This window comes from Paramormyrops kingsleyae, chromosome 5 (assembly GCF_048594095.1).
Source record: "Paramormyrops kingsleyae isolate MSU_618 chromosome 5, PKINGS_0.4, whole genome shotgun sequence".
NCBI lineage: Eukaryota > Metazoa > Chordata > Actinopteri > Osteoglossiformes > Mormyridae > Paramormyrops > Paramormyrops kingsleyae.
The window spans coordinates 20352461-20368665 of NC_132801.1; the positions used below are offsets into that span (position 1 = coordinate 20352461).

General features: G+C 43.1%; 1 protein-coding gene across 3 annotated transcripts in view; it reads right to left on the reverse strand.

Annotated features, from left to right (window-relative positions):
• Positions 1 to 3807: 3807 nt before the first annotated feature.
• LOC111842570 (voltage-gated delayed rectifier potassium channel KCNH4-like) overlaps positions 3808 to 16205 on the reverse strand; it is a 50286-nt gene continuing 37888 nt past the window's right edge. For 2 of the 3 annotated variants that reach the window (XM_023809302.2, XM_023809301.2), the window contains exons 10-16: positions 15389 to 15638; positions 14424 to 14638; positions 12180 to 12218; positions 11423 to 11814; positions 10460 to 10548; positions 9401 to 9477; positions 3808 to 8204 (exon numbers count right to left, since the gene is read on the reverse strand). In XM_023809302.2, the coding sequence (XP_023665070.1) occupies positions 7272 to 8204; positions 9401 to 9477; positions 10460 to 10548; positions 11423 to 11814; positions 12180 to 12218; positions 14424 to 14638; positions 15389 to 15638 (1995 nt within the window). In that variant the 3' untranslated portion in view covers positions 3808 to 7271. The remainder of the gene's footprint in view (positions 8205 to 9400; positions 9478 to 10459; positions 10549 to 11422; positions 11815 to 12179; positions 12219 to 14423; positions 14639 to 15388; positions 15639 to 16205) is intronic. The other variant, XM_023809303.2, reaches the window with a different exon arrangement.

A 16205-nucleotide genomic window follows, 5' to 3' on the forward strand; every position in this document is an offset into this window, starting at 1 on the left:
TAACGGAATGATAATTGTAATTATTCAGCACTTATGATTGGTATTTAGTATTTAAAATGTGATTTGTGATTGTGCATGTGTGTTTGCGTGACCTGTGATGGGGCGGCATCCTGTCTAAAGTGAATCCCTGTCTTGTACCATATGCTCTCTAGGATATGCTCCAGGACTCCTTCAGACCCTGCCTAGAACAAGCAGCTGCAAGATTGATGGAATATTTCTTTAGAATGGAATATTTTACTCACAAGCAACTCATCAGGTTGCTCCTGTCAGATAAAAAACAGGAAACTCAGGCTACAGTGGGCACAGGCTCACTGAAACTAGACAGCTGACAGCCTAAGATTGAAAAACAAGTCACTTTGTCTGATGAATCTTTTGTGGATATCAGGGTTAGAATTTGGTGTGAACACCATGAATCCATGGACCCATCCTGCCTTGTGTCAACAGTCCAGGCTGATGGTGGTGATGTAAAGACATGAAGGAGATTTTCCTGGCACATATTTGGCCCCTAATACCAACTTAACATCGTTTCAATGCCACAGCCTGTTCGAGTTTTGTTGCTGACCATGTGCATCCCTTCATGGCCACAATTTAGACAAATTCCAATGTCTACTTCCAGCAGGATAATGCACCGTGTCACAAGACATCTGAAATGGTTTCCATGAACATGACAATGAGTTCTGTCTACTTCCCCAGTCACCAACTCAGAATCCAATCGAGAACCTTTGGGATGCATTAGAACAGGTGATTATCAGCAGAAATGTGCAACCCACAAATCTGCAGCAATTTCATGATGCAATCATAACAACATGGAGCAGAATCTTTAAAAAATGTTTCCAGCACCTTGTTGAGTCCATACTATGAAGAATTCAGGCTGTTATGAGAGCCCCTGGGAATAATACCCAGTATTACAATGGTGTTCTTAATGAGGTGGCCAGTGGGTGTATGCATGTGTAATTAAACGTCGGGCAGTCCAACCCAAAGAAGCACACGATGGGGACCCCAAATCAGCTCGTCATTGCACTGTGGGTGAAAACCAGGACACCCAGAAGAAACTCACACAAAAACTGGAAAAATAAATAAAAACCTTGAAGGAGGGACGCCACCCATTGCTATTTACCGTGTATTAGATTTTAAAATTAGTTTAAAAATATAGATTAAAAAAAAAATAGATTTTTTTGTTACCATTAGATGGAGCCAGAGATCTTTCGATACACGGTGGAGGAAGCTTGTTCGCGATGGGATTTCTAGACATTTGTAGTATCAGGGTTTTCCAGCAGAGGTCAGTACCAACTGCTAATGTGTTAAATAACCGTTTAATAACGTCCTGCAATAAAGAATTCCTGCGCAGACGGTTGGCAGTCAGTTCAATGCAGTCGATGCAATATGTAGGCCCATACAACTGAGAAACACAAAGGACAACCCTTACTAAATATAACATAGACGAAAAACGAAAAAAGTCATCAGTTTTCACTACACATTCAGTTACACACAAGCCATTTAAGCAGTTTGAATAGGGTAATTGTAAGTTGTAATATTTTAGGCACAGGTCATGGAGTGTAAATACATTTTTGTATGTGAAAGGTTCAAAGATAGGTTCTGTAATTTGCAACCAATATGAAACAGTACCTTTGCAACTCAAAAAAACAAAAAACAGATATGATATGAATGTCACTATTCCATGGGGTCTCCAACTCTGGTCCTGGAGAGCCACTGCCCAGTGGATTTTCTATCCTACCTGTCTTCTGATGAACCTGTTCCTGGTATTTCCCGGTTCCTGAAGAATGGTGTATAAACACTGCAGTACCAAAACATGGAGCTTTGTGAATCTCTGTCTCTAAATTACCGATAGTGCATGATTACATACGCAAGTGTGTGATGAGCTGGCCTCCCTTCCTGGATGCCCTATGCCACGTGTCCTGTTTTATCCTGGGATGGACTCCAGGTGCATCAAAGACAAGATGCTAAAGGGTGCTTTAAGGAGCTTAAGCAGGAATAGAAAGGCAGAAGTGGCACAGACAGAAATAGATGCAGCATGGAGGGAGCAAGCCAAGGTGTTTCAGGAGACAGCCTCTCACCTGCACCGGGGCTCTGCTCCCAGTCAAAAGCGACCAGTCTTCAGGACTGCAGGCACAGTCATTTGTCTTTATTGCAGCCTACGCCCCCTCAGGACACTCCAGGAATGGATGGTGAGAGTTATCTCTCGCCTGTAATTGCACTCTCCAGAGGGAACACCTGAGGCAGGCAGGCAGTGCAGCTGCAGGTGACATATAGGCGGCATATAGTCATTCTGCTGATTAAGGCAGTTCCTTAGAATTTCATCCACTGAACCCACTTTCTCAAAACGCAGACTAGTACAACTTTTTAGCGCCTGAACGTGCCTGACAGCGTGTGCGGCTCTGCGCCGGTGCCCAGACGAACAATCAGCATGTTTACGTAAATGTGTCTGATCACATGGTTCCCCTGAGAAACCCTTAAACTAAGCAGCATCATGCTGTGAGATAAAACGAGTGACGTTCCGAAGCTGCTCAGCGTTATAAGCATGTAGTTGAGGATGGGAGCGAAATGCTTTACCAGGCACAGATATCTCCAGCCATGTGATTTCCTGCCATATCACCCATCTGTTCCTCTCATGATTCATCATCATGTCTTGTGAGATTAAAACACATTACCTTTCAATTTGTACTTTTCATAATATTGCAGCTTTTCAAATAGACATACACATAGATTCTTTAGGAGTCAGTTTGCTTTTGACCAGTTTTTGACCTTAGCTTGACTGCAATTACCCTTCCAGTGCCGATATGAGCAGTTAGTCTTTTAAAGAACTGGCTGTGGCCCAAACAATCTCAGTCTTTTAAGACAATGATGTTACAGAAGATTGTTTTCAAAATTATGAAACTGAACGGGGACTGAGGAGAAGCACTGACACAAATGCAAACACCTCATGCTTCACTGAATATAGACTCAGTCTCTGGAAAATGCACCTACAAAGGGCTAAAAGAGTCTTATTTATAGGGAGAAGAGAAGATGATGGAGGAACTTTTTCAAAGCTGCGGAGACAGCTGGGGCTTGTTAGTCTAAATTACAGGGAGCAGATGTTAATTTCTTCCCATGCTCTGCTTCTGAGCAATTAAATTTGACATACTTGCAGGCATTATTTTTTATACACTTGCAACCTAGTCTTTATCCCCATTGTGGGGGTTTTTCACAAACTTTGCCTGCAGTAAACACATATGACAGCTGCAGTGTAAATGGAAATCACTTGCAGTTTGACCTCCAGTCCTTTGGGTTTCTACACACTAGTGCAGCACTGTGGTCGCGTTGCCACCTCTATTACCTGTCAAAATTCAATTTCATGGTGTCCTGTTCATAAAAGGGCATAGAGAAAAATTTCAAGCGGCGACGCGAGTTGAGGGTGGTTAGTATTGCACACACTATAAGCACATCCTGCACCCCATCCAACATTCTCAGTCTACAGCCTCTTTGACGATGTGTTATTTTCTTCTTTTCTCAGGAACTAATGAGGATACTGACAGACGCTGCAGGCCGTGGAAGAATTGGATTCACCAAAAGATGCTGATTCCCAGAGGTATTGGCTTGACAGTAAGAGATACGCAATTGCACACTACCAAAGAAAAAAAGCGAGTTTCTTAGTGATGTTTTTGCTCTGACAGAATGAACAACCAAAGGGCACAAACTACTCCTGAAGCTGATATTTAAATAAAACAATATGCATGACTATACATGAAAAGTAAATGATGGCTCAGCGTGTAGTAGCAAAGTAGATTTTTTTTATTTGTTATCATTTTTAACATTACAGCTGGTCATTCTGCATGCTCAATATCTAAATTAATTTAAAAAATAAACGAGCAGTAAGGAACATTCAGTTGTATTTTTTTTTTCATGCGAACTGAACTGAATTCATGTTGGATAGTTGGAAACTCTACCTTTTTATTATGGAGAAATCATAACATTGAAGAACAGCATTCATATGTATTCTAGAGGAGGAAACACTACAATTTTGGTTAAATGAGTAACTGGTAATATTCAAAGATATAGATTCATTGGTGTATCATTTAATGAGTATTTGCTCTCTTGTACAACCAGTAATGCGCATTTCTTTAGGTTGGAGACAAAGTACATTCTAAGCATTTGTGACATTTACATAGAAGTTGCATAGGACCATATCATGAGTTTCCCTCTACCAGCTTTTCCAGGCAATGCAAACGGGGATGTTTTACTCCGCTAACTTCACTAGGCATGCTGTAAAGTCGCCGTGCCACCCCATCCCAGAGGAAATTAAAACAGCGAACATTCTGCAGGACATGTCACCTCACGTGAGTGTGAGCTGGCAGGAGGCCGTACTCTGCTGGGCTGGATGCTCACACGGCTTCGTGGTGCTTCCTAGACGGAAGCTCTTTAACAGAGCAATAATTCATAAAAGAATAAAAAGATTTTACACGCAAACCACATCCAGTCACGCAGTGCACATATGTTAATACGTCTGCATGGATAATTTGCAGCCAAATATATTTGCTGTTTGTTTGGCTCATTCCTGCTGATAAAATCAAAATGGGTGGAGTCAGATATACAGTATAAGCTAAAATACACATTTCATGGCTTCTAAACACAAACAATGTTCATTTGGCATATATAGGCCTACTTAGTGTTTTTGTTAATATATAATCCCAGTAAGTTTCATTGTTCCTTTTGGAACTTTTTGGTCACATTCTATAACTTTAAAAATATCATTCCTTATTTATGTTACTCTGATATTTGAGATGCTTCTGTTTAATTCCTATTTTGTGTGCACTGCAAATAAACGTATATAGGGACTTTCCAAAATAGATTAATATGACACATTTCAATTAAAATTTGATTGAAATGAGACTTTGTATCAGCCAACACCATATAAACGACGCAGGGCTAGGATCCTCCCTGCCATTTTGCATTACTTTGTAATTGTAATGGGCCCCTTATTCTGTTTTTTTTTTTTAATTGCAAGCATTATTATTTAAACCCATGCTGGTTGCTTGCAATACAACATGAAAATAAAGTATAATATAATGATATTGTATTTGTTTTATTATTACAGTACTGTAATAATATTCATGATAATAATAGCGATAGCAGAAATTAGTGCAAATATACGGTAGAATGCATTCCCATTTAGACAAATTTTAATCTGCGTAAAGCTTGTGTACCTGTATGAGTACATAACTTGGGGCATGCCCATCTGAGGCCTCTCAGGGTTTTTTACTGACTTATGAAGGGCTGTTCATGAGACTTATTTAAAGTGCTGCATCAATGGCGTGCATAATAAGCAGCATTCTTTAGTGCTTCTCCACATTTTTATACAGACCTTATACATCCTTGTTTGTGTGGTGTCTTCATTACAGACAAATGTTGAGATGAAAATTGTTTATAGTTTTGTGAAACTACAGAAGCATGTTTTACACAACTACGGTTTCCCGTATCTCCGCCTAATATGTAGTCGGTTTGTACTTCAAACCGAAATGTGTTTTATTTATAATGTGTTTTATTTAATTTTAGAAATTTAATGTTTTGATGAGGCTGTGACCACTGTCGGCTTATGGCTGAGGTTTTACTGAATCTATGAACGAGCAGACATCTCCTAAACCAATCATGCAAGTAACAAAGCCAGTTGAATTAAGAAGGAACTCAGCAAGCCCTAAAGTACCGGAGATTCAGCAGCTGCCTGAGCAGATGACTGTACTCTGGTCCGCATCGGTCGTGTTGACATGCTCGCATGCAATTTGTCTTTAATACCCAAGGAGGTCCTAAAACATCACGACCTCCATTCATCTGACTCTAAATTCATTTGCAAGTATCAGACAGGGTATGTAATCCACCAAATCTCACTGAGAAGGATACTTGGGCACAGGATGGGGATGAGTTTTCTTGTAGTAGTAGTAGAATTTGTACAGATATTTTTTTTGGGGCGAAGGCAAACGCACAACGGAAATGGTTAACTGATCACGCTAGGGGGCTGTCATCGTGGGGGAAACACACTGGGGTGCGCATTACATTGGCAATCAGCTGCATGACACCCTGGGCCAACCTTTAGGATCAATGAGGGTCGGGCACAGCTGGAGGAAGGCCGCCACAGCTCATTGTGGAGTGCGCCCAAAAGCTGTCCCTTTGTTTACCACGTCCGCAGATGTCTGATCTAAATGTTGGTATTATGCGTTAATGGTACCGGCTACGAAAGGTAGGACTGAAAGCAAGAAATCTTCATTAGTTAGGGTCCCCTGAACCCAATACAAAACTCAAAAACCCGTCAAGTATTGCATCCTTTCTCATAAATTAAAAACATTCGATATGTATAAAATTTTTTAACAAGGCAAATGGTTTGTTATTATTCATCAGCTACTTGGAAAAAAAAAAAACGAAGCTTCAAGTGTCATTTAGTACTGATTTAGTGAGTGTGTTGATGGCAGTAACCATCCACTCAACACTCTTACAAGAACATTTAAAGTCCATAATGTTAACACATTTCATTTGGATGCCTTTTCCTTAGGAAAAACCAAATCTGAGGATATTTACCATTCGAGATGGTAAGATAGTACTGAGAAACAGCATTTTTGTGATGCAACTATGTCAAAAGGTGAATATAAGGTTGATGGGGAGCTGAGGTACCCGGATGCAGGTACCTGTACAGTATATTTGTCGTACCTTCTCTCCATCGCAACAAGCCCATCGGCTCTTCAGAAACTGCACGGCCAGTGATTCTGTTTTGTCATGAAGTACCTTGTTGCACCAAAGATTGCTACTAAAATGGAGTAGATCATAATAATTCACTACATTAGATACTACATGGATAGAAAAAATCTTTTTGGAAAAGCTTAACAAAAAAAAGCTTATTTTCCCCTTGATTTAACCTGAAGATAATTAAAACACTAAATGTAAATGTTTATTTGTGTCAAATGGTGTACGTGAACTGTAAAAATAGCACAGAGGACTATGAACTTCAGATCAGAAACAGAGTACTATTCATATGTGTTTATGGAGATGCACACAAGAATGTAATTGTGAGGAGGAAATAATGAGCTTTTGCATAGAGGAGCTGCAACTGGCATGAATGTGAGCCACCTGAATACCAAGCAAATCTCAAACACCTATATCAGAAAAAAGCAGAATGTAGTTTTTTTTTTTTAAATGCCCCAAAATCCACCTCAGACAATAACAAGTGTGTAAACCCCACGTGTGCAAATGGAGCTCAGGCCTCAACAGTAAGCTCTGCCCCGATCCCGCTAGTCAGCCATGTCTATAGTCCAGAAGGGCTCAGTGTCTGATGTCTGAATGCCGACACTGGAACGCCGAGACTTTGGGGTCTCGCTGTCCCTCCTCCCGAGCGAGCTCTGCTCACTCAGCAGACACTCCAGACTGATGTGCTCCACACCAGCAGAGTCACCCAAAGGATGGTCAGAGTCACTGATGTCCTGTCTGGATGGCCCTGAATCCAGAGAGGTGACCGACGGCTGCCTGTGAACAGAAGCAGGACCCGAGTTGGGTGGGTTGGCAGGGAGATGAACTTCCAGGAGGCTGCATGTGTCCAGGAGGTGAAGAGGGGCAGAACTGGCTGCAAGGTCGCTTTGCTTAGAGCCAGCTGGATGCAGCAGGGGTTTCGTGGATACGTGAAGGTGCGGGTACCTGCTGTGGTCTGTCATGGTGGAATGGGCGGAGGTGGGTATGGTAGATGTGGAGAACGTGTGTTCGTAGCTGGCTGGTAGCTGGTGGCCCAGGCTGGGATGGGAATGACGAAGGTTGACAGGAATGCTAGCTCCATATGGTGATTGTGGAGATGAGGTAAAGCACGGTGTTTGTAGGCATGAGGACCTGGGGCTGGGCGTATGATGGAAGTGATCTACCAAATGGCAGTTCTCTGTCTCGGCCGGCGGGCACATCGCCGCCCCCCTGGCCTGGCTGGTGTTCCCGTGGGCCCCGCCGAAGCTCCACACCCCCCCGGCGTGGTGGCTCAGCGGCTCGTGGTGCAGGTGTAGGCCGCCCGCAACATTGTAGGCCATGCTGCTGCTGGTGGAGGGGTTGGAGACCACATGCACCCCATAGGGGTAGGTGGAAAGGGTTGAGGTGTAGTGCTGCACGGCTACGTGGGTCTGCAGAAAGTGCATCATGTGGTGGAGCTCCTTGGTCAGCTGGGCCACTTCCTGGTTCAGGAGACTCATCTATAACAGGGAAAATAAAAGACTCAGTATGGTACATGAAAACAAGAAGACCTCGGCCTGTTAGCGGAACATGAACATTGAGAATTGGGTAGATTGATTATCTGCTTAGAATGCATGGGGGGGGGAGATCCATTCTAACTGACTGTGATAGATTCACTACTGTCTGGGGAATGATAGCCTCCAAATACCTAGAAGGAATATAGCGCAACACTGTTTCAGTCATGAGAAACGTTCCCATGTTTCATGGGGGTGCATAAAAGACGGCGAGGCTGCTGTGGTTTATGCATTGAAGTATATCATATTGTACATATTGCTGTTCTGCTGAACTTCTAATTTTCTCCTTAAAAATACATTGAATAAGACTACTAGACAGCAACAGGGCTTATTTCTCCAGTAACCCAGCCTTCACCATCAGATTTCTTCTTGTTCCTATTTTATGGAGTGATACCACGACGAGCCCTCTGTTTCCCAGATACCCTACACTGCCCATCCGCTGCCTCTATTCCCTGTTACACCTGCCGATCTGCAACTATGTCAGGAACAGCCTGTTTTCAGCTACACAAAGCCCCAGAGATGGGAAGAAAGAAAGAGACAGAGAAAAGGAGAGAGGAAAATGAGACTGGAAGGAGGTTTTTTTAAGGATCCCTGTGTCAGCATTCCCACTGAGTTTCAGCTGTATTCTACACAGTTCCTCATTCCCATCAAACACAAACTCCTGGGGCCACAGCCGAATTTGATCATTCAAAAATCTGTCATTCAATAGAGACTTCAAGAATTCCCCTTTTAATCCATTTATTACATGAACTTATTAATTATAATTCAAGTTGTTCTTATATCAATTACTGATCAAAATCTACAGTAATAACCAGAGAACAAAATTTCAGAATTTTGCTTTTGCAGCTTTCAGAATGCCACAACATTATTCCATTACCTTTCTTTGGCCGTTAATTGTTTAGTATCATACTAAATCACTGTAAACTGTAGATATTTTGAATGTGTTTTGGTTGTGAAATTGGATAAAGTTTACTGTTGCCACCTCCCCCAGGTCGACAGTCTTCATCATTGCCATCCCAGCCACCCCAGCCCCCCCAGTTCACATATTCTCAGCTCCCCCAATTATTTTCCTTGTAGAGGTACCTCTCACAATATATACAGTTGGAGATCACTGTTTTAGGAGACCCCCAGTCCTCACATACCTCTTTGTTCAGCTGGCACACGCTCTGCCTCACCTCCTCGGTCTCCAAAAGCAGAGTGGCGGTTACCTGGCTGCTGTCTGTTGAGAAAGACGGGGTTGGGGGGGGGGGGGGGGTGGTCAGTGCACATTATTGGCTGGTTCATATGATGCTTTAGGGAAGCTTCAGGAAGTCCGTTAGTTCCAGGCATTTCATATCTCTATCTATAGCAGTTAGATGGGACATGAAGCTTCAAGTATTCCTCACCCAGAATGCACTGCTCTGAGCTGCATCTCTACACTATCGCTGCGTTCCAGACAACTCGGAACTCCGAAGATGTCCAACCTCCTACTTGAATAAGTACCATGGAAGGGCAGACGGATGTCCAAGCTCTGACTGGGAAACTCGGGCCAATTTCACGTACCCCAGCTTCACTACTTATCACAGAAGAAGGTGCTGTGATGTCAGGCAACACGGCATTCCTCCACAGGAGCAAATACCGTGAATGATAAGTAATCAACCGGAGGCCATATACAGTGATTTTTCCTGTCATACATTGCAATAGAAGCACTATAAATAAAACAAAACCAATTATGTATGTAGATTAGTGTCCAAATTAATCACAAATATTGCTAACTATTTAGTTATATGAGTAGCTTTAGTAGTCCATTGCTAGCTATAATCTATAGCTTACAAAAATGAAACTTCTCTGTAGAAACAGAACCGAATCGGGGATTTTAAATTAATCAGCCTTTCGGGGTTATCATGTTTACTGTTTTGTATACTAGTCTCAGTTTACAATTCATAAACTTATTAAATGAAATAATTGTTTTCAATAATAATAGTTTATTATAAAATCATATTAAGACGGTCAGCCATATTGATTGTTTACATTTGGTGTCATGGCTCATTGAAAGGCTGCATGTAGCTCAAAAGTTGGGTTTTTTTGACCTGGAAATTCCGACCTCCGACTTCACCGAACACAGCATATGTCTCTTTATCTCCTGGTCGCAGCACTTTATGCTGCGTGATGAATAATCAAAGGCGACCTGGGGTGGAAGAACTGCAGGGTTCAGCATTCACCTGGAGGTCGATTACCGCTGGCTCTGGCGCCGTTCCTCTCCACGTTGAAGTGAAACGTCCGCCCGTTGTCTTCGATGCCGTCCACGACTCTGCGCAGGGGGCATGGAAATTGCATATCCTTAATTAGCTGCGGAAGGCCAGATGAGAAAGCGGCTGGCGGCAGGGGCAGTTCTGCTGGGGGGGGGGCTCAGATGCAGAGGACATGACAGTATGTGACCTGCCTGGGGGTGCTGAGCCCCCTCCGCTGCCCATCGCCTTTGTGTGTGCTCACCAGTGTGAGTCTGGTCCATTCCATTTATAAAATGAGGGTAGAGTTACGACACAGAGATAAGTCGCTCTGGACACTCCTGTTACCTGAGAAGAACTCAGTGTGTCTTTCCTGTCCTTGGGGAGCCGTTAACCTGTCTGGGTTTTGATAGCAGCCCTCAGATGCCATTTCCCTCCTCGGTGTTTAAAAAAAAAGAATAATAACCTACATGCTTTATGGATTTTTTTCCCCTTTTTAAATCCCTCCTTTTAAGAATAAAGTGGATTTGCTTGTGTAAATACATTCTGAAGACACTGTAAGACATGGAATTCCCTCAGGCAGATCTATCTTCCCAGATGCAGACTGCATACTTACTGTTGGATTTAGCATTAGACTGTAGATTATATTATTACCGCGCTGGAGAAATGAGGAGCATTACATAACAATCTGCTCTTCACTATACACTGCAGTGTTGGCTGGTGGCTAAATAAGATAATACATTTTACAATTACAATAGTGAATTATTCGAAAGAAGAGAGACAATGTGTGGTTAAGTGACAATAAAATTATAGTAATGAGGTATTAAAAAAATTACTTGTTTCACAAAGTTACTTGTTTCACAATTTAATCTGAAAAACAGGGGAGGTACCACCGCGTCCCCCCCTACGGACCTGCGGCCTCTGGTATAGTCTTCGGGGATTTAATGTAGCAGGTACCTGGGGCTGAGGTCAGGGGGGCCAAAACAGTTCAGTGAGGGTATCGGCAGCTTGGAGGGCTTATGACTGTTTCCAGCGTCGTGCACAGAGCCTCGCGAGGGGGTCTGGGGGGGCCGGTGGTGCTCCGCCCTGGACTGATGGCTGGGGGAAGGGCTGCGGGCCCGACAGCCCCGGGCAGGGGAGCGGCAGCGGCGCAGGGCGTTAAACTGGCGGAGTTCGTCGCCCAGCAGGCTGCCCAGTGAGGTGCGTCGCACTGGACTGCCCAAGGAGGGCAGCATGAGGTTCCGGCGCGACTTAGAGGCCGGGGAGAGATGGAAGTGGTCCTCGTGCCGGTCAGCGTGTCCCCCTGCGCAGGGCAGCTTGTGCTCCGGATGGCCGCTGTGGTCCAGCCGCTGTAGAGCAGCAAGGACAGTGAAAGCGCATTACAGACAGTCCCCGTACATCAGTCCACAGGAGCCCCGAGGACCCCTGGGTACGCAACCAGTAATTGGATTTTTTTATGGAGAAACACCAGTTTATTTTTTATTAGTGTAGTGATTTTATATGAAACAATTCAGTGGCTATGTGGACATCAAAAGTAGCCCCCAGGAATATAAGGTCAGGCTTTGCTACGTACTGAATTTAAAGCTGCAGGCAGCTTTTCAAATTTCTGAATTATATTGTTTAACAAGCAATATATAGCTGATTCTCGTCATCCTAGAATTCTGCAAATGGAAACAATACTCACAACCTGAGAATAAGTCGTGGCATGACTTACGTGCGGGACCCTTGGTGACCGTGAAAACCTGGTCAAACCCTAAAAAGTGAACAGGCCGGAATTAACTGGCAGAGAAATGTGAGGCAGCGTCCTTCAAGAAGTGACTGATATAGTTTACTGCACAATCTATCCGTAAATGTTTGTCTTTTTAAACCGTGAGGAGGGGATTTAAGAGAACAGAGGACCAAGCTTAAGTTGGGGGTGGGGGTGAATTAATTATTGCCTGGAATGATCAAATGCCGGGAAATCCGTGGAGCCAAGGTTCTAACTGATGGCGGGAGTCGTGTCTCAGTGGAAAAGGACGCAGCAGCGTATGCAGACAAGGACAACGAAACGAAAACGACAGGAAGACAACGGTGTGTCATCCCTGTAATTGTGAGACTTTCGGTTGTGTCTTATTTAGGCTAATGTAGGCACAGGACAACACTGGAGAAAGTGAGTCTTGTGCATTTTCTTGTACTTCTTCGCTCTTTGGATACATTTTTAATAGTCGCAGCATGGGCGCAGAGAGAGAGAGCGGCTCTCTATCTCGACTGGCCGTTCTTCATTTTGTCATCTTTCTGCTGTGCTTCTGGCCCATCGCCAGACCACACTGTTAGCAGATGGCAACGGCGAGGAGCTCAGAACATTAGTGCTGATAACCCAAAACTAAATACCAAGTTTTTTGGGGGGTGATTTGCATTTCCTTCACTAAGACAAAGAAGACCTTTAAATTGGTTGGTGGGGGGATGACATTTTGTAGTCTATTGTTGACATGCAGAAACTGTCCAACTGCCAGGCTTATGAACTTTAATTCCCTTAATGCAAAGCCTTTGCATATTACATGAGTTATTCAGAGTCCTGATCAATTTCTATAAAAATTAAATAGAATATGTAACAGATATAACAAAATAGTACTTCATATTTTTTCTGTACAGACAGGTTAGTACTGTGCCTCTCAAAGCAGTCGTCGGGGACCCACAGGCAGTCCATGTTTTTGCTCCCTCCCAGCTGTCAGGGAGTCAGGAGGGAGCAAAAACATGGACAGTCTGCGGGTCCCCAAGGACTGCTTTGAGAAGCAATGGGATAGTCAATCATGGTCCACTGTGGAGTCAGCAAGGATCGAGAGCCAGAGAGGACAGCAGTCTTCCACAAGGAACTTAATCATGTTGATGGAAATTATTAATGTAAGTTCCAATAAATACTGGGTTTGGAGTTCGACGACTGGGAAAAATATGGCAGATAAGATTATTATGGTAACACTTTACTTGACGTTGTCATCTATAATGTTACAGATACCATCATAATGCGTTATAATGGTTGGTATAACAATTAATAAAGCATTACAGCATCTTCTATTGACAGATATAAGGTGTTATAAAGTTGACTATAATACTTTAATAAGCTCCAATGAAGTCATTTATAATGCACTACAGATACCTTCATATTGTATTACAATGGTCAGTAGAAGCATTAAGGATGCTTTGTACTGCATTATGAAGGTATTTATAGTGCATTACAGATGAGAGCTTCTGTTCTTAGAATTGGAAGTGGCAATAGAACATGACATAAAATGCGTACGCAAGAACACAAGTATAGTCAAGTACACATATCGAGAAACACTCATTATGTCTGTCACGCATTGGACACCTGTCCTAAAGTGACCCCAGCATTTTCAGCAACCATCCAATACACCCATGTATCATCTGACTCGGCCACCAGCACGCCTCATTTGGCTGATGAATATCTCATTTAACTCATGTAATTTAACTAATTAAGTGAACTGGTGATAAAAAAATAACAAATAGATAGAATGACTGAGGTGCTTCGGAGGAGCGGTTTGGGAACCAAAGCAGTGCTCTTCCAGCCATTCGACAAGATATCAGAAACTTTTAGGAGAGCAGAAGAAATTCATGTTAGTTTTAGTGTTGTGTTACTGTTAATTTGCATATGTTGTAATGTTAAATTGTATTTTTTTTCTGAGCAAATATATACTTGCTACCCAAATAAATAGCTTTAAACTTTTTCATTGACTGCCAAAGACTTTTGCACAGTGCTGGATATCCGGCCCGATGCACGTTACAGGTACTGTATGTCAGACTGTTGTAAATCTGTTGTAAATTTTGTGAGGATGAGATTCCCGTGTATTTGTGCTTGCTGGTGAAATGGGGCCCCTGCGGTTTTCATGCTGATGGATTCCAGCAGACTATTCATGTACATTCTTCACCTTATATGCGCACGGGTGACTTTCTGTGGCAGCCTTACCTCCGCCTCGCTGCCTGCCCTCAGGTTGTAGGTGAGGCTGTGGTGAATGTCGTCTGCAAAGCGGAGAGCATATTCCGGATACAGCTCCAGCACCTCTCTCAGCGCCCTCACACTGATGTGCTGGAGGTCGCAGTACGTCAAGGCCTTCACGTCAGCATTGGTCTTGATCACCTGCTCCTGCCCTGGAAGGTCTGCCCCTATGAGATCCCCCTTCCCTGAAACAGCACAGGATTAGCACACAGCATTGCCAACCCACTGCCTCATGGGTAATTCACACTTTCCTGAAGGGTAACAGTTTACCTGATGGGACACGAATGATATAGTATTATACTATTACTTATGTATTAATTAACCACAAATTAAGTCTTAAGTACATACTGATCTCATGTTAATTCATCATTAATGAATCATGATGCATGTTTTATCTCAAGGAGTTACTATATTTCTTACTCTGTTAATTCTGTAATCCTTTGTGAACTACTGAAGGAGTTACTGAAGGAACAAATAATGGAGGGAAGTTAAATACTGATCTCATGTTTATCATCACTGAATCGCGATGCATCTTTTACTTCAAGTAACAACTATATTTGTTCATGATTTGTTCATAATTTGTACTTCAATAGTAACTAAGTTATTACTAAGTATTTGTGCCCCATCAAGTAAAGTGTTACCTTCTAAAGTTGCTTTAAGACCACTTAATTGCGTCTTTTCAACGGGTCAGCATTTAAAAAGAATCATTAAGGATACAATGTAAAGTGTTCTTGAATAGAACCAGATATAAAAACAGTTGATCAACACCTGAAGTTATTATATTTACATATTCCTCATACGATAGCATAGCAGCATGACGTATGGGGTATAACAGCATTCTTCTAAAATAATTCATGGGCGTTATTTGATGCCAACCACGTACTGAAGATACATAAACACGGTGAAGAGGGGGGCAGCCAGGTGCTAACACTGACCCAAGATGGCTAACACCATGCCGTCCTTCAGCACCTCCAGGGAGCCCGAGCAGACAAAGTAGTTGGCATGCAGGGCGTCGCCGTGGCGGATGAGGTACTCCCCGGGGGCGCAGAAGGAGGTCTTGATATGCAGGGAGAGAGAGCGCAGGCACCCGCGGCTGGCGCTCTCGAACACGGGCAGCTGCAGGATGTCCTTGTTCAGGTGCATGGCGATGTCGGCACGCAGCTCGTCCGGGAAGTCATGCAGAAGCTGTAGGCGATAAGGAGGAGGCGGGGAGCAGGGGCCCAGACCGTAGCGGCATCAGCAGGGGGTGTCAGACTCGTACGGAGGAGGCGCCGTCGAGATTCTCCATTAAACAACCAAATAGCGCCGCTTTTATCATAAAAGGCTTTTGCAGATTGCAGCTGTTCAGAGCATTCCAGACATACCCAGTTGCTGGAAAGTAGGATATTTAATTATTGCAAGTTCAACCAATAATGCCAGGAGAATGGTTCAAAAATAAATCTGGATGGTACACAATGAACTGAGATTGACACCCTTTGTTAAAAAGGAAAAATATGGAGAGTGTATAATAATAAAGGAGGATAGGAAGGAGTCTAACAATGTGATGTCAACTCTGGTGAAAGTTTAAGCAGTTCAGGAAGTTGTCAGAGAATGTGATGTCACTGGAGAAGCTTTAGTAGATGTATTTATTTAATTTGTCGTTCATTTTGAAACTGTGCTTAATAAATCATTTAAATGTTGCCATCTCAGCTGAATTGACATTACACGTCGGCAGAATTATTCAGCAGCCAAAGGAATGTTTACACAAATGAT